The sequence below is a fragment of the Saimiri boliviensis genome, chromosome 12, assembly GCF_048565385.1.
Source record: "Saimiri boliviensis isolate mSaiBol1 chromosome 12, mSaiBol1.pri, whole genome shotgun sequence".
Taxonomy (NCBI): Eukaryota; Metazoa; Chordata; class Mammalia; order Primates; family Cebidae; genus Saimiri; species Saimiri boliviensis.
The window spans coordinates 107,910,745-107,928,823 of NC_133460.1; the positions used below are offsets into that span (position 1 = coordinate 107,910,745).

The 18,079-nt window shown below is 48.4% G+C and overlaps 1 protein-coding gene across 1 annotated transcript in view; it reads right to left on the reverse strand.

Annotated features, from left to right (window-relative positions):
• Nucleotides 1-945: 945 nt before the first annotated feature.
• CPXM2 (carboxypeptidase X, M14 family member 2) overlaps nt 946-18,079 on the reverse strand; it is a 153,747-nt gene continuing 136,613 nt past the window's right edge. The window contains exons 11-14 of the mRNA XM_003922120.3: nt 16,831-17,128; nt 11,643-11,782; nt 9,119-9,218; nt 946-2,321 (exon numbers count right to left, since the gene is read on the reverse strand). Of these exons, the coding sequence (XP_003922169.2) occupies nt 2,068-2,321; nt 9,119-9,218; nt 11,643-11,782; nt 16,831-17,128 (792 nt within the window). The 3' untranslated portion in view covers nt 946-2,067. The remainder of the gene's footprint in view (nt 2,322-9,118; nt 9,219-11,642; nt 11,783-16,830; nt 17,129-18,079) is intronic.

An 18,079-nucleotide genomic window follows, 5' to 3' on the forward strand; every position in this document is an offset into this window, starting at 1 on the left:
GCCACATGTGGCCAGTGCTGTCCCATTCCATAGCACACAACAGGACATTCCCATCATCACGGAAAGTTCTATTGGCCAACACCGGCTTGTAGCAGGAGCAGACTATGCCCTAGCCTGTGGGCTGAATTCAGTGGCCACCTGTTTTTATAAATAAAGATGTGCTGAAATGCAGCCATGCCCATTCATTTCTTGATGCCCATTCATGTTGGCCAGGCTGATCTTGAACTCCCGACCTCAGGTAATCCACCCACCTCAGCCTCCCAAAGTGCTGGGATTACAGGCTTGAGCCACCACATTTTCTTTTTGAGATGGAGTCTTGCTCTGTCGGCCAGGCTGAAGTGCAATGGCACAATCTCAGCTCACTGCAACCTCCACCTCCCAGATTTAGGCAATTCTCCTACCTCAGCCACCTGAGTAGCTGGGACTACAGGCTCAGGCCATCACAGCCAGCTAATTTTTGTATATTTAGTAAAGATGGGTTTAACATGTTATCCAGGCTGGTCTCAAACTCCTGACCTCAGGCAATCCGCCCACCTCAGCCTTCCAAAGTGCTGGCCCATTCGTGACTGTACTGTGTATGTCTGCTTTTGTGCTACAATAACAGATCTGAGTGGTTATGACACAGACTGTGTGACTTGCAAAGCCTGCGATATTTACTGACCCTTTTTAAGAAAAGTTAGCTGATCCTGAGTGCAGATTGTGCAAAAGCCACAGGAGCATCTTTTTCTCTAAAGATGCTCACTGGCACCTCCAAGAGTCAACAGTGGGTCCCAAGCTTGTGTCTCCTGGGAGGAGGCAGCAAAGGTAAAGCTGTCAACATCAGTGCTGAGCTTAGTGGGAATGCAGGATGGCCGCCCCCAAGCAGGCACCTTGTCTAGGGTGACCAAGCTCAGAAACAGGTAGTGACTGCAAGTCCACCCAGAAAAGCCACACACCAGAAGGGTCTTACCATTTGCTTGCTTTATTTTTTTTTTTTCATTTTTCCCAGGTCAATGAGGCAGCAACATTAACAAAAAGTGAGACACACTTTTTTCTTGCGTAATTCAATAATCCTTCCCAAACTGATGCTCCACAGATCATCCTAAGAGATTTTCATCGCATTTAGCCTAATTTGGAAGATCTGGCATTTCACATATCAAAAATAACTCCCAGACTGATAAGAGGCCAACCCACGAGCACTCAATTCCATGCAGGGCAATTCCTCGAGCAGACAGAGGGCTTCAGGTCACCCACTTCTGGCTCTTTCCAGTCCTGGTAGGTAAGAGAGGAGATCCAGGCTAAATTCTCTGGCACGTCAGGAAGGCCGGCACCTCTGGCTCTCCCTAGCTGGAGAGCCTCCAGGGCTACTGGATCAGCAGGGAGTCTGGGGGTTCTTTATGAACCCACCATTTGTGCAAGAAGCTTCATGCTTGCTGCCCAACAAACTCCTGAACGATCTTGACCTTGCCCTCCTTTTATGAACATACTCCCTTGTTGAAAAGGAGACTAAACCGATTCAAGAGGCTCACTGATGTTCACTTGGCAATGACTCTATTGTCAACAGAACACAGAATTTATTTGTAGCAGCTTGGAATGTCCCATGGCCAGAGGGAGTGGATTCTCTTAGGATGCCTGGGAGCATCTCAAATGGTAACATTTGGGACAGTCCAGCTGGGGGAATGCTGCAATTTTAGCTGTGCAAATTGCAAATGCATGTGGAACTCCGCTGTCACGCAAACAGGGGAAGCACCAGAATCCTTTCCTGTACAGCCAGGAAGCCCTGAACGGACAGGCTCCCCTCTTTCTCTCTCTCTCTCTCTGATTCCCAGGTTGATTTGCTGAATTCTCTCACTCCCATCAGCTTTTCTTTACTGCTCTGTCCAAGTTATTTGGATAAATGGGAACAAAGAAAAGAAAACAGCCTCAGCCTCCAGCCTTCCCTTTTGGGACCTGCCCCACCATGCACACTCTCTTCCAGGCACTTCTTGAATTACAGAGGAAACAAGAGTGAGTAAGTCCACTACGGAGCTACTACCAGGTTGGTTTAATTTGCATGGGTCCCAGACAAGTCTCAAGGGCCCAGGAGGGTCACCCGCGCTGTCGTCTCTTCCGTCCCCGCAGCTTCAGCCGCCTGGCTGGCAGGCTGACGGGCTGCTTCCCAAACTTCTCCATGATCTCTCGGATCCTGGCCATGTTGGTTTTGCTGAGTGTGAAGTCACATCGTGTGGCCCCCATGTCATAGCCAACCATACAGTTCTTGGTGGACGCAGTGAAGCCTTCAGCCTTTGCTGTGACCACATACTCTCCAGGGTTCAGGAGGCGCCAGTAATCCCCATCGTTGGCTGTGAAAAGAAAACCAGCGGAGACTCAGAGCAGCTCTTGCTAACACAGATCCCACCAGCCCTCCTCCAAGACCAGAGAGAGACTCTCAGGCTGGCAATGTGGAATCCCAGTTCCCGCAGATGCAAATTCTTAAGGCATTTTGGAAGCCAAGATGTTTTTCTCTCTGAAAGCTGCCTTAATGGTTTTAACAGGGAGGGGAGGTATAGGCTCCCCACAGTGTCAATACACAGGAGCAAAGCTGGAGAGCTGATCACTAATGCTCCCTGTTCTGTGGCCATACGAGCCATTCATTGTGAACTTGAACTTCCAAATGGTATGCCCTTGCCACAAAATGTCATCTTAAAAAGCCATCAGTGCAGAGCCTCCTGGCTTCCTTAGCATGGCTGCAAACACACAGGAACTGTTTTTCAAAGGCGTGGGCTCTTCACTCTGGAAAGAGAAGGAAAGGACTATACGGGCTGAGGCCAGATGGCTCAGGAGAGGCCCTGGCCTCTGTACCCCATTCTCTGGCTGGGGCCTGGAGTTGCAGGGGCATCTATACATGGATGCTGCAGGGCAGAGGAGCCTTGGGATCACATGAGACCCATGCTGGAGCTGAGGTGGTGTCCCTGCCTCATTAGTAACCTTTTCTACATTAGTAAGGTGTAGTCTCCTACACCAGGTCACACAGCTAGCAATTAGCAGTCTTTCGCTTATGACAATCTGAAGGTCCTGCCCAGTCTGAAGTTTTGGAGCCAAGCAGAGAAAAGGCTGGGTTTGATCAAGTGCTAAGCAGACCTTAGACAAGGTTTGCTTGTCTTAACACGTCCTGAAGTCTTCAAAGGGATGGAAGAAAACCATGTATGTGTGTGCCTGTAAATAGCTGTCTCCACATACACAGCTATATTAACCCTTTGAAGCGTCATGGTGAAGTCACGCACATTCTAAAATCAATTCATCTGAGACACTCTGTGCAATACAGTGAGCTCCAGGAGCACAGCATGTGACGGGAAATGACATGTGGAGGCAGTCGCTGGCCACATGCACATCATGAAGGAGCTGAATGGGAAACAGGACTCCATCTTAGAGGCCCACGTACATGTGCAGGTAGGCGGCTCCTTGGTGTTTCTTGGCACTGTGCCCTGGGTCTTCCTTTAGTGAAATGGCAAGGTCTTCAACTAAATAAAATGCCACTCATACCTTCTCAGGAGCACATAGAGCAGGCTGAATTATGCAATCAGGTGTCGTGAGCCTCACAGCCCTGTTTGTCTTTGCTTTGGAGACCTCTCTCAGGGCTCCCACAGTCCCTGGCGAGACTGAGGGCACCACCTCCTTATGTGCCCTCCCCGTCCTCTCCCCTTTCCCTGCTGCCAGGCAGCACGTCCTTGAGAGTGGAAATGGCCTCCGCTTCCCACCTCAGCCCTGTGTTAAAGCTATAGGCGCCTGAAGAGCCCGTGTTTTCCTCTTCTGTGTTCAGCATGTGTGCCGTTTATCCTCCTGTATTGAACACCAAACAGGTCTCACTCAGCTGAACACTGGTTCATCTGAATGCGCTGGAGAGAAGTGAGCCACCAGGAGAGCACGTGGCTTGCTGGCCTGAGAGGCAGAGCATTAGGTCTCAACTATCAAGGGTGCCCAGAAGGGATGACTTAAGGCCAAGAGCCTGCCCCTGCCAACAGCTGTTGTGGGGTCTGGGCATTTGAGGCCCCTGGAAGCAGACCTCCCAGGGAGACCTGACTCAATGACACTTGGAGATTAAACACCCCAGGGAAGGGGCAGACCAAGTTCTCACCAAGGGTGTTCAGTAAGCTGAGAAGCGAAAGAAACCACAATAAACGATTATCAGCATAACGGGCTCAAGTTCATGTTTCTAATAAGAAGCCTTTGTGATTCCCCTTGTCCCCACAAAAGCCAGAAAAAGCCCTCTCTGCCCCCTCCCCAATCCACCCTCTGTGCTGCTGCTGGCCTCCTTATACACATCATGGTGCTTACTCCCTAAACCTGCTGTGATCACAGGGTCACATGGCGATGAAATCCAAAGTCCTTGGCTGGACCGAGCTCATGGGGTCCCAGTCCCTGCCCTCCCCTACGGCATCGCACGCCCCTTTGTTCCAGCCATGCTGAGTGCCTTGCAGTGGTGTCTCAGGACACACACATCTCACACCTCTGGGTTTTGCATATACTGTTCCCACTACTGTTTCCAACTCCTCTGCCAGGTCAACTTCCTTTCACCCTTTGTAAAGTCAGGCCTTGCAAGATTCCATTTAAATGCCTAGAGTTTGTTTTTAATAATGAAAGCTATTCTTACTAATTTTCAAGAAATTTGTTTTCTCCTTGCGGCCCTGTTAGGTAAGCCCTCAAAGAAGATTCAGATACAACTTATGAATTTTTGAGGAGAAAGAACAAGCAGGTGCAGACAGTGTTCCTGTGAGCCCGAGGGTTCGCCCCATTCAGATAAGGGCTCAGTGCTTAGTGCAAAACCCGGTACAGCTCCCGCAGGCCCCTTCCATGTTATTACACTCCGCTGCTCCCAGCAGCCTCACTCCAGCCACACAACGCTTCCTTTTGTTCCTTCATCCTTGACTCTGAGCCTTTGTAATTACTGTTCCCTCCAATTGGAATGCCATTCCTTCTAAAGGCCTCCCTGTATACGTCCTGTTAGGGAGGGACCCTTCCTTGGCTTTCCCACCTGTTTATGAATGTCACTCGATTTATTTTTTTTCATGGCACGGATCATAGCGTGCAGTGAACTTTTAAATTTTCCTTTCAAATGATTTCTAGTGAAGGTCTCCTTCACTAGAATATGTACTTTTAGAGGCTATACTTGTTTTGTTCACCATAGTATTTCTAGTCTGGTGCATAATAGGAGCTCAGTAAGAAAGGTCAAAAGAATGAATACAACAATCGGACTGTCTGCAGGTTCACACAGCCAGAATGAGGAGCACTGGCCCTGTAATCTGGAAGTTTCTGCTGCTGAGACACGGATCTGCTGATGCCCTCATCAGCCTGGCAGGGCACGCCCTGCTCAGTTCTTGGCTGTTTTCCCCACATCTTCCTTCAGGCTCTCATCTTCTCCGCTTCTGTCTCTAGCCATTGGAACAGTCTGGAATCACTCACACTATGAAAAGCAGGGGACGCGGTGTTGGGCTGCTGTCCCCGAGTGGTCAAGTCTGTGTTCAGGGTGAGCCTGCTAGGGAGCCACAGTGGAAGTCAACACATAGTGGGCATCCTAAGCATTCATAAGCAGAAGGGGCAACTCAGGCCCACAGATGTCCACGGACAAGTAGGTCAACTCGGTACCCACCAAGCAAAGGACTGGCGTGTGGAACAGTGAGCAAGTGTCTGGCCAACATACTGACATGCATCTAACTGAAAGCATTCTTACCAGCTTCCCTCCCTGTGGAATTACATTTAATACCTCTGTTTATTTCATGCAAAATCCATCCCGAAATAAAACTTGTCACATCACATAAACCTCAGACAGAAATCAAAGCAAATTCAGAGCTTTTCTGGAAGAAATTGAAAGATTCTGAAACAAAATAAAGAGCCATGTGTAAAGTATGGAGTTTATCTGTCATGAGAGCACACTGGGAAATTACTTATAGAGGGAAAATCAAGGGAGGGAGATGCATTTCCCATTAGCTCAACAAAACTGTCTCCTTGATTGCAGAAGCCTCAAACTCAGCACCCATTAGACAAAATATTCTATCTTGGCTTATGAGGCCCCAGGGCCTTTGCATCTCCCACTCAGTTCAAAACCCTCATGTTTTCTCACATTGCAACCAAAGCACTAAATAGTCCAAGGAATGTTCTAGGCTCCTTTAGAATTGTCATTTCAGACGAGGCATGGTGGCTCATGCCTGTAATCCCAGCACTTTGAGAGGCCGAGGCAGGCTGATCATGAGGTCAGGAGTTCGAGACCAGCCAGGCCAACATGGTGAAACCCCCTCTCTACTAAAAATGCAAAAATTGGCCGGGTGTGGTGGTGGGCTCCTGTGTTCCCAGCTACTTGGGAGGCTGAGGCAGGAGGGTTGCTTGAACCTGGAAGGCGGAGGTTGCAGTGAGCCAAGATCATGCCATTGCACTCCAGTCTGGGCGACAGAGCGAGACTCCATCTCAAACAAACAAACAAACAACAACAACAACAACAACAACAGAAATTGCCATTTCAAAGGAGCTTCACTTGTAATGTTTAAAATACAAATCCTATGCAGAACCACGTCACATATCCTTGCACGCACAACAATCGCCAGCACTCTGCGTGGTCTCTAGCACATTACAGCTATGCAATCTATGTTTGCGGAATTAGTGAAGGAATAATGAATAAATATACAAAAAATGAGCACCAATGAGGGGCTATGGTGTACAAAATTCAGTGGTATTCAGAGTGAAACCTCATGGTTCATGGCTATAAGATCAGGGACAAATGGTAGGAATGGTCAGAAAATATTGAGTGAAGAAATCAGTAACTAGGTGGGAAAAATACAATTTATGGCATTACACAGCAATCTACTATTTTGTGGCATTTCAGACACATTTTACCCATTTAAATAATTGGCCTTTCATGCCAGGCCCACTGCTAGGGAGCCTGGCAATGAAGGGTACATGGGCCAGGTCTGAACCTCATCCTCACCTCATCCTAACATCCTCAAGTCTGCTTCCCGGCAGGTGGAATGGGACCTTTTGTTGGCACAACAGGATCACGGGGAACAGTGTTCAGAGAAGGGGCCCCTCCTCTCTGTTCCAGAGAAATAGCATGGAAATAAAGGAAGGAGCACCAGATTTGAAGTCTCCAGTGCTTGGCTCAAATCATAGCTCCGCCACTCACTGCGTAATGCTGGAACATCGTGTACTGTCCATCCGCCCATTCATCAACAAGTATTTATAGAGCATCCTCTGCTCGGAAGTGGCCAGGCAGGGTGCTCGTAATACACTGAGGAACAAACCAACAAGACAGTCAGGGGCTCCTGACCTCGTGGGGGCTAAAAGGCAGAAACAAATAACTAGCACAGCACCCATGAGCCTACTATGTGGTATGTTACGAGGGAGACGTGCCATGGGAAAGGGACAAAGTTGGAGCAGGTAAGAGGGATCAGCAGGGCAGCGAGGAGGTGTGCCATGCTCATGGGGGTCAGGATTGGCTGCACTGAGATGGTCTGAGCAAAGACCTGAAAGGGAGGAGACGGGAACCCAGGGACCCCGCAGGGAAGAAGTTCCAGTGGGCAGAGGCACCGCAGTGATGACCCCCTGTGTGGCTGTCAGTCCACGAGGAGCAATGGGAAGCCAGGTCGTGGGACCATCAGCACTGTTTGCCTAGGACAGGGGTGGGGAGTGGGACACAGCATTTTTAGTTTTAAGTGGGGCATCCCAGGTGATGAGAGCAGTGCGGCACAAAAGGAAAACCAGGACTGGTCAAGCACCTTTGTTTTCATGTCACCTTCTAACCAGCAAAGAACAGGGCAGAGTCATCCAGGACCCTGAGGCGTACCTGCAGGGCATCTTCCGGCCCACCTGGGAGTCAGAGACCTGAAGCCAAACCCCACTCACCCCTTTAACCATCAGCGGGTCACTACCCTCCCTCAGCTTCTGTTTTTCACCTGAATAAGTGGGAGAGAATGGCCCGTCTCCCTCAAAAAAGATAAAATGAAAACAACGAAGAGAAAGCATGCACGCGAGCTCTTTGAGAACAGATTGTGTGGGGAACAGCGCCTTGTTCCTGCCGTTGCTGAGTGATCTGGGGCAGCCTTCTGCTCTCCTGATGTGGTATGGCCACTTCGTACGTGCATTTTAAAATGGGAGATCATTTTGGCATTTTAGGAACTGGAAACTAAATTTGGTTTACCAAACCCTGGGTCTTACAATTTCTTTTCTTCTATAGCAAAGAGAATTGGAATAACATGTCAGCACTGCCTTTTAGAGATCATCCTCTGACCCTCAGATTATCCAAGTTCCTAGAATTGTCTACCCTCTATTCAAAAGGGAGTCACATGTGCTAGCCCTGACTAGTTAACACCACCAGACATTTGTCCCTTCCAGTGAGTGGAAGCTAGTAACACCACCAGACATTCGTCCCTTCCAGTAAGTGGAAGCTGGGTCTCCCTGTCGCATTTCCTCTTCTAATGACAGCATCAAGAAAAGTACATCGTATGTGAGGAATGACGCAGTTAATACAAGAAAGCTTTTAACAGAGTTTATTGTTACTGTTATTCTTATCCTGCCCTTCACATTACAGCATTACAGACACTTGAGTCTTCCTAAGACATGCTCAGTGATTTCCTGTGCTTTAATGGAAAAATTGCATCCTCTCTGGAGGGGCACTTAAGGCCAATCCAACCCACCCCTCTAGCTGTCCTCTCACCACTGGAGCCTTCAAACTCCACCCCTCCACAAGCTGCCCAGCCTACAGCTCCTCCCTCTTGGGCACAGCCTGGCTCCCTCCCTCCCTGCAACCTCTGTGCTCATGGGCACAGGGGCACAGGCCACATTTCATCTTGTCTGAGAGCTAAGCTACCTATAGATGCAACAACTCCGTAGAGACAGAGCTGCTTCCTCAACTCCTTAGAAACTTCCATGGCACCTGGAGGTCGGCTGGCTGCCACATGACCATCCTGTGAAAGGCACAGAGAGCAACCAGGAAGCATGGGCTGAAACCCTCGCTTTCGAGGGTCTCTTGAAAAGTGGGAAATTTAGAGGAAGACTCTAATTTGGCTCTGAGTATGACATTTCTGGCAGTCATTTCATGATTGTAGCCCAAGTAAAACACCTCAAAAAATGGATATTTCTTACCAAGAGGCTGTCTGTACACATCTGCTGTTACCTGTTCGGATGTCATGGTTAACGCCTTCTACGGAGATAACGGCATTTGGGATTCCTTTTCCGTATGAATCTCTCACCAAGCCTTTGATGCCACGATGAACCTGCTCGGCGAACATGAGACACAGGGTGAGGCCACCGACCAGCTCTGGACACCAGTGGCACAACGGAGAGTGGGCTGTCCACTCGCCATCGGCTGGTTCCCACCAAGAACTCACATAGCACCACATCTCAAAGCCAAAAAGCAGGTTCATTGCTTGCTGCATTGCAGGGTTCAGTTAACAAGAGCCAGGTCTTGGTGTAAGAAAAGTGCACTTATTTCTGAAGCTAGCCTTGGGGAAGTGTCCTGCTTTAAAATGTGCCACTTCTCCTTTGGCGCAAAAAGCAGATTTTTGCCCCTTTTATGGGGGAGTGGGTTACTGAGCAAGGCCAAGGGTCTCCCTGCTAGCCTGGTGTCTTATCTACCAGGCAGTTGAGCTGGCACCTTCCTGGGCAGAAAAAAGTTGTAAAAGTGGCCAACAGGCAAGCTTTCCGAGGCCAGCCCCTGGAGGTGGGCGGTCCGCCTTGGAGCACAGATGAGCTTGCCCTGCAGGGAATGTCTGCTGAGGGGGAAGTGACAGGTTATTTTGCATTTCAAAAAGGGCTAAGTGGGAAGTAGGGGAAAGGAGAAAGGAGAAAAAAAAATAATTAAATTCTCTTTTAGAAAAATAGGAGTCCTCGGGTTATAGGCTCGCCTGGGTCTGTGTGGATTTGGAATGTAAACTTCTGCATTTCTTTGGGGTTCTTGCACCAGAAGTTCTTCCATGAGAATTGCCAGAGGCTTAAAAAATATTAGAATCTGAGATGGTTCACAGAAACACATTTACTAAAAACTGAAATTTAATTTTTATAGGCGCATTTATTTTTACTTTCTTGGACGTGCTGACTTAAAAATCAGAAGGGAAAGAAAAGAATCAAAGAAACCTCCCTATAAGATGACAACTCCATGCATAGACCCTTCTGATGACTTAGTTGTGTCATGCGATGCACTCGAAACGTATGCCTCAGTTTCCCCACCTGTAGAATGATATGCCAGTCCAAGGTGACATTCCATCATTACCAGTGACTTTATACATATTATTAGGACTGGGCATTTTATCCACAGAAGGCCCTTTGGCTAAATGGAATCATTCCTTAAGACTGATTAGGCTGTTACAGTCAAGGCCTTCTCTTTACATAGATGCAAAAGAAACCGAGCCTTCCCTTACAAAATTCCAGGGTGGGGGCAGGAATTCCTCTGGTGACGATTTCCCTAAGATGGAAAAATAGACTCACACCCTCCTGTGTCAGGGAAGCTCACTGGGGGCTGAGTCTCCCAAGACCTTGATGAGACAGACTCAGATGCTAAATCCTGGTACCAACCTCTGCCCCCTGGGCAGAAGTGCAGCCAAAGGTGCCAGCCCAAGCCATTGGCTGAATGCGCCTTCTGACTCCTGTATACAACCCCATGGAAGGGGAACCTAGTGACCAGCCCCAGGGTTTTACTTCCTAATGGATGGAAGTTAAGGCAGAGTCAGAATTAACACTTACAAAGAGCGGGAGCCCCGAGGCTCAGCACTTGTTTCTGTTTATTCCCATGGTTTCCAGTGAGACTGTTCTTGAGTGCAGCATGGATATTGTTTGCTGAGTTGCAGAACTAGAACCGGTTAATTCACTAAAGCTGCAAGATGGATGTGTCCTTGAGAGCCTCTGGCAGCAAGGTGTTCAAGGTTCCCAGCTGGGTAGCAGAACCCAGCGGCACTTGTTAAAGCTGCTCCCAGCTCGTTCACCCCTGTCACCTGCAACAGTGACTCTGTAGGCCTGGAAGGGTATTAGGGACTCAACTGTGTCCTCACCCCATCCTGGCCCCCAGAATCATATGTGGAAGCCCTAATCCCAGAATCTCAGAATGTGACTATTTAGAGACGGGGCCTTCACAGAGGTAATTAAGTGAAAATGAGGCCGTTAAGGTGGCATCCTCCTAAGAAGAGGAAATTTGGACTCATACACAGAGGCATACGTACAGAGGGATGACCACCACATGAAGAGGTGGCGAGATGGCAGCGGAGGAGACAAGCCTCTGAGGACACCAACCCTGAGGGAGGCTTGGTTTCAGACTTACGGCCTCAGGAGCTGCAAGAGAATCAACATCTGCCTTGTAAGCATCCAGTCTGGGGTGCTTTGTGACGGCAGCTGGAGCAGACTGAGGCAAGGGACCAGGGCACATTGACTCAAACACATTAGCACCTGTTCCCTGCACAGCAGCATCAGAGAGCTCAGGAACCAGTGCCACTTGCTCCAGGCCAGTAGGGGCAATGGCCACTGGTTTAGAGGTCTCTTTTCTGAGGTCTACTCAAGTGTCGACACACAGTGGCTCCTCGCAGCACTGCGGCTGGCCCAGGATGATGGCCAAGCTCTGAAGCATTAATTCCATCCCATGCTTTCAGCCACCTCGGCGGCCTCATCCCCCAGCTAGTCCCCTTCATCTCAGTCACGCGCCCACAATATACCTGCTCCATGAACACGATCAGAGATTCCCGGTTATTCTCCCACTCCTCGGGCAGCTGGCTCTCATGTGGGTATTTATCACAGCCCACGTAGATGGACAGTTCGAAGCAGTTTGTGTGAAGGTAGCTGAAATCGTTCAGACCTGCCAAGCCAACGGGAAAACAGTTTAGCTGAACAATACTCAATGGCACTGGGGAATGGGGTACAGGGGACAGCAGGGATGTTGAAGAACATTCATAAGGCCTTGTTTAAGCAGGGAGGTATCAAGTATCTACTATAGACAAAAATGTGCATTAGAGCAACTGTGTGACAGACACATAGAAGGGTGTCTTTGACAAAAGAAGAACTGAAATAAGTGCTTTTTAGATAAAATACTTCATTAAAGTAAAAAAGTTTAACAGTCCACTTTTGGAGTAAAGCTATCATTCATGAATACGACAGGTTTTAAGTGTTTGGTTAAGTTTGTCTCTAGACTTATACTGTCTCCGCTGTAGCGCTAGGAGACAGTATAACTGTGATATTCAAATGTCATCTATTTTGATTCCAAAAATCACGAAATAATAAATATTACTGTTTGCCGAGTGCCTCCCATAAGCCAGGATCTGTCCTAAGCACTCTGCAGCCATTAGGTCACTTAATTTTCACCCCAAACCTAGCAGAGGTAGGCAGGACAGCACAATGTTACAAATGAGAAAATTGAGGTTGAGAATGGGGAGAATCGTACACAGGACCATGTATGTGTCCGGAAAGGGCCAGAGTTGAGGTTTGGGCCCAGGTCTGCATGTCCTTGCTCATGGCTCTGAATAGACTTCTAGGCAAACTCACTCTCCCAGTACGCGTGAAAGCAGACAAGTCTTCTGCCTCCTGGCGTGACTACAGCAGGACAGGAAGCCCCAGCCTGACATGTAGCCGGCATCTGAACTCATTTCCTAGGGCCACCGTTATAATACAAATTACCACCAAATGATTGGCTTAAAGCAACAGAAATGTGTCCTCTCACAGTCCCAGAGGCCAGAAGTCTGAAATCAAGGTGTTTGTGGTCCCTCCAAAGCCTCTAAGGGAGGTGCCTTCCTTTCCTCTTGCAGCTTCTGGGGGCCCCGGGTGTTCCTCGTCTTGAGGCCACACCACTCAGCTCTCTGCCCCACCTTCATATGGCTTCTCCTCTTCTTCTGTCTTTCTTCTGTCCCTTACAAGGACACTTCCCACTGATCTTAAGGCCCATCCAGGTAACACAGGGTGACCCCATCTGGAGACTGTGAATATAATTATACCTGCCAAGATTCTTTTTCCAAATAAGCTAACATTCCCCGGTGTGGAGTTTTAGAAAGCAGACATTATCTTTTGCGGAGGCCACCATTCCACCCACTATACTAACAACGTTTGAGAAATAAACAAATGAGTGTTTGATGGCATGAAGTACCAGTGACTTCCTTCCCAGCATTTTTGCGTTTGAACAGGATGATGATTAGTAAGCTGCGCTCTGCGCGACTCACCCAACAGAAGGCTCCTCTGATCAGCCCTCCCTGGGTTCTAGGGTCAGGGTCACAGAAAGCAGGAGTGCTGTGTTCCTCTGACAACTTTGCTTCCTTCTCACTTAGTGCACGACAAGGAAACCTCTCCTGCAATGTTCACTATCAAAACCGTGGCTTTGGGGTGTCAAGAGCAACTCTATCAATCTGCTGCCTAGTCACTGAAGTCAGAAGCAAAATGGCATCAAGTATACAGATTCTACCCAATTCCAGATTCGTACCACTCACATGCCATCAGCAATGGGCCTCTGATCATGCCTGTGATGAAACACAGTGAGCGTATTTGCAGTGAGGACAGTGGAATAAAAAGGGTGGGACGGAGCCAAGTCAAATGGAAAATCCTCTACATGGCGTCTGGTCTCATTGAAGGAGGGTGGTCAAATTTCCTTCGGTCAAACCCGTGGTTTGGAAATACAGAGAGTGCAAGAAGGCCAGGGGGCAACAAACCGCTGGTGAGCACAGGTTCCAGCTTTCCGGGAGGGCTGAACAGCTCTCTGCACATAAAATGATCGTTACTTCCACCCTTTTAGTCCTCATTAGCATGGAAATAAATGTGATATTCAAACATTCTGGAGTGAGCCTGCCATTTTGCAATATGTGTCTTCAGAGCACAGGAAGCTTTAGAAGAACTGGCAAAGTAAGAAACCAGAGGGAGGTGGAGAAGCTTGGGCCACGCTGTCTTGCTGCTGCCCGCCAGCCTTCCAGAACTTGTCCACTTGCTGAGAATACGTGGCCAGAAAAGGGCTTCAGAAGCAAAATGCTACTTCCTGTCTGAGGTGTGTGAACAAAAGACCACGATGTGCCCCAGACAGTTCTTCACAAGCCTTCAATTCTAGCCGAGGTGGTGAGACGCTCCTTTGTGTTCTCTCCCTGACTGGCACCCTTCTCTTGACACCAGCTTCACCAGGGAAGGCACAGCTGTATTCCTTACAGCTCTGTGCATCTGACGCAACCACAACACCTGCCTTCGCTATGGAGGAGAAGGTGCAGGGTTGCAGGAATGGCAAGGCTCACAGGAGTCTGGAGTGAAAGCACACACTCTCTAAATGATGTTCATTTCAAAATGTATTGACCCTTGTTTTCAACAGGGACATTCCCCATTAACTAGTGCCTGGCAGGGCACAGCTAATGAGTGAGAAAAAATGGAACAAAAAGGTGAAGAGGAGTGGGAGGGGGAGGGAAGGAAATTACAAGTCACATTTCATTAATCTACAAAGCAGTGAATCTGCAGACTTCATCACACTGTCAGGAAGATAAATGATTAAAAAGGCTTGAGCTACCACATGGCTCTGCTGCCAAGTCCCAGAAACAATGGAAAATATAATTGATAGAAAAAAAACATCAAATGCTACCTATGTGATGGTGTGGCAGCCAACCTCACAAAATGTTACTCGTGACCAACACTGGGGACTCCAGGTGTGCCCATGCCCGGTTTAGTCACAGCAGCCATAACAAATAAACAGGTATTTTACTTCAAGCTTTTTGTAGATGGGCTTTTAGGCTGAAACCTTGAAAAGCAAGAATGCGTTTTGCCTTTAGGAAATTCTCTTGACAGATAGAGATTCACATTTTTTATTTATTTCTTACAAGGTAAAACCATGATGGATTTAGATAAAATGCCTCTGCTTGGTCTGTACCAGGCAAAACCGTGGAAACAAGTATTTCTGCTTTTGCTTTTCTTTTCCCAAGGGTGGGAACATACTTGAAAAGTATGTGAAGGCTGAGTTTCTAACAAAGTCAAATAGAATTAAAGTTTATTAGTGGAGTGAAACTGACAACGAGGATATGCTCATATGAGGTTTCACAGCAGCCGTGTTACTGCACAGAGCAGGGTCCGCAGGGGATGGGAACTTATCAGGACTGCTTCTGTGAGCCACAAGTTGAACACATCTTCCACTTATGCAATCCTCACAGCGTCCGAGACGGAGCTGGTGCTACCGCCACCATCTTCCTCCTCCTCATCATCATGCCCCCACCCCCACTTTTTTTTTTTTTTTTTTTTTTTGAGACAGAGTTTCACTCTTGTTGCCGAGGCTGGAGTGCAATGGTGCGATCTCAGCTCACTGAAACCTCCACCTCCCAGATTCAAGCAATTCTCCTACCTCAGCTTCCTGAGTAGCTGGGATTATAGGCATGTACCACCACACCCAGCTAATTTGTTGTATCTTTAGTAGAGACAGGGTTTCACCATGTTGGCCTGGCTGGTTTTGAACTCCCAACTTCAAGGTCTCCCAAAGTGCTGGGATTACAGGCATAGGTCACTGCGCCTAGCCATCACACCTATTTTTACAAATGAAAAAGTGTAAGCAAGGGTTCAGAGAGGTTAAGTAACTGGCCCTGCATCACACAGCAACTAAGCGACAGAGTGGGATTTGAACCCCCAGCCTGACACGAAAGTATTTTACAAATTCATCATTGGCTTGACCAACACTCACAAAGTGAAGGAAATAAGCATGAAGCCTTATGCCTGGGGTCCTGCAGGGGAACTGCAGGAATGAGACAGCCTCAGCCCTCCTGGGTTAGGGAACATCCCTGAGACAGGAAACAAAGTGCTTGTCCTGACATGTGGATGATGGGCCCCCTGGCTGCTGTGAGGGAATCCCTGCAGTCTCTCCTGGGAGCCTCTGCAGTCCTGAGTGGATGCCAGGAACAATGCCTCATATTCCCCATGCTACACCCAGTTGGTGTGGACTGCAGACTATGGTTTGAGCGTGACGGGCCGATGCTGGCCACTGGAGGACAGCAGGTAATGAAGGGAACCACCCCCACCACAGGTCCAGTCTCAGGATACCCCTGTAGCTCAGAGTCCCTTCAGAGCTGAGCTGAGATGAATGCCTGGCACCCTCTGTGGGTTTACAGCACAGGTCATCACCCAAGGTAAGAACAGCTCTTGGCTGGGCGAAATGGCTCGTGCCTGTAATCCCAGCACTTTGGGAGGGCGAGGCAGGAGGATCACCAGAGGTTGGAAGTTCGAGACCAGAATGACCAACATGGAAAAACTCCCTCTCTACTAAAAATACAGAATCAGCCCAGCATGGTGGCTCATGCCTGTTAAGTCCAGCTACTTGGGAGATTGAGGCAGGAGAATCACTTGAACCCAGGAGGAGGAGGTTGCAATGAGCAGAGATTGCACCATTGCACTCCAGTCTTGGGCAACAAGAGCAAAACTCTCGTCTCAAAAAACAAACAAACAAACAACAACAACAACAACAACAACAAAACAGCTCTTACAGATCAGACAAGAAAATCGCAGGCTCCAGCGCCAGCACCAGCACGCTCTCCACCCCTTCACTGGGTGGTGGTGGTGGTTTTTTTTTTTAAGTCAAATATTGCCATTCAGCCTAATTTTATGCATCTCTAACCCTACCAAATCTGAGTAGCTCGGAAGCGAAGCTCAGGACACGGAGTCAGAGAACCCAGCCCTGTGCCTTTCTTCCTGTCTCACAGGTTTGGGTCTCCAGCCCCAGTTACCTCCTTTGCGCGCTGGAAAATGAGACTGAGGCCGGGATGGAAGGAGGGCCTGAGTGCGGCGCTTTGGAAAGTGCTGTCGCGTCCTACGTGCTGCACCGTGGCAGCTGCCACTTCGGGACAGTCATGACACCAGGAGGCCGGGAGGAGGCCCCTGCAGCGTCCTCCCCACTCTCTCCCCATGGAGGCTTACTTCCGGCGACGGTGTGCCAGGAGGCCCCATTGACGGTGCCCTCCTCCTTCTGGAAGTCCTCCGTGTGGCACACCCTCCTCCGGGCGTCGGTCATGAGACGGTGCGTGGAGGCGTAGGAGTAGGCCAGCCAGCGGAACACGTGGTCATCGGGGGTGGGGGTGTGTTCCTGCGTCTTCCAGGGGGACCGCACCAGGTCGTAGGGGTACGCCACCACCAGCTCCCCGCCCTGCAGGTTGCCGCCCAGCACAAAAGGGATTTTTTCCATCCAGGCTATGACTGCTCTGGTCTCGGCAGCCACCTGTGAACGTTCCAAATGGACAAGTTAAATGAGCGGGGAGCTGCTTTCTCTCCCCAGCTGTCCTACAGGGACATAGTCAAAAAAGCAGTGCTTTTATGGAATCATCTTAGGAAAGTTTAGAATTTCAAAATCAATTCTGGGAAAATGTAAAGGAGACTTAGAAAGACTCCTAAACCAGTCAGAACAAATGGGCTTTTTTTGGATCTTGATTTAAACAACCTTTGGGGGGGGGGGAATGATAGCAGAGGAAATGTGAACACTGACAAGATACTTGGCAATATTAAGGAACAATTTATTTTGATATAATAATGGTAACACCTTATGGTTGTAAAAGAGTGCCTTTCTTTTTAGAAACATAGACTGAAATCTTTACAAAGGAAATGCTATGATGCCTGAATTTGGCTTCAGTAATCTGGGGGAGGAGGAGAAAGTGAGTGAAGATGTGGATGAAACAGGAACCGGTGTCAGAGCGGAGATGGGTCCCTGGCAATCCTGGCCAGCTTCCTCCCTAATTCTCAATGTTTGACATTGTTTAATAATAAAATGAGAGAGAGAGAGAGAGAGAGAGAGAGAGAGAGAGAGAGAGAGAGAGGAGGAAGGAAAGAGAGAGAGAAAGAGAGAGAAAGAATAAAGAAAAGAAAGAAAGAAAGAAAAGAAGGAAGGAAGGAAGGAAGGAAGGAAGGAAGGAGAAAAAGATGAAGAAAGGAAAGAAAGAAAAGAAAAAAAGGAGAAAAGAAAGGTTAAAGGCTAAAATCTGAAAGTTTGATATGGTCAAACATTGATCAGTGAAACAAGTATTTATCATAAATTGCTAATCCCTGTGACGATAATCTCAATAAGATAAAATTGACGATGACAAAGAATAGACATTGGAAATCATTTCACCATGCAGTATAGGAAATTGAGTAAGGGATGAAATGGACGTGGGATTCACTAAGTTTTGTTGTTTTT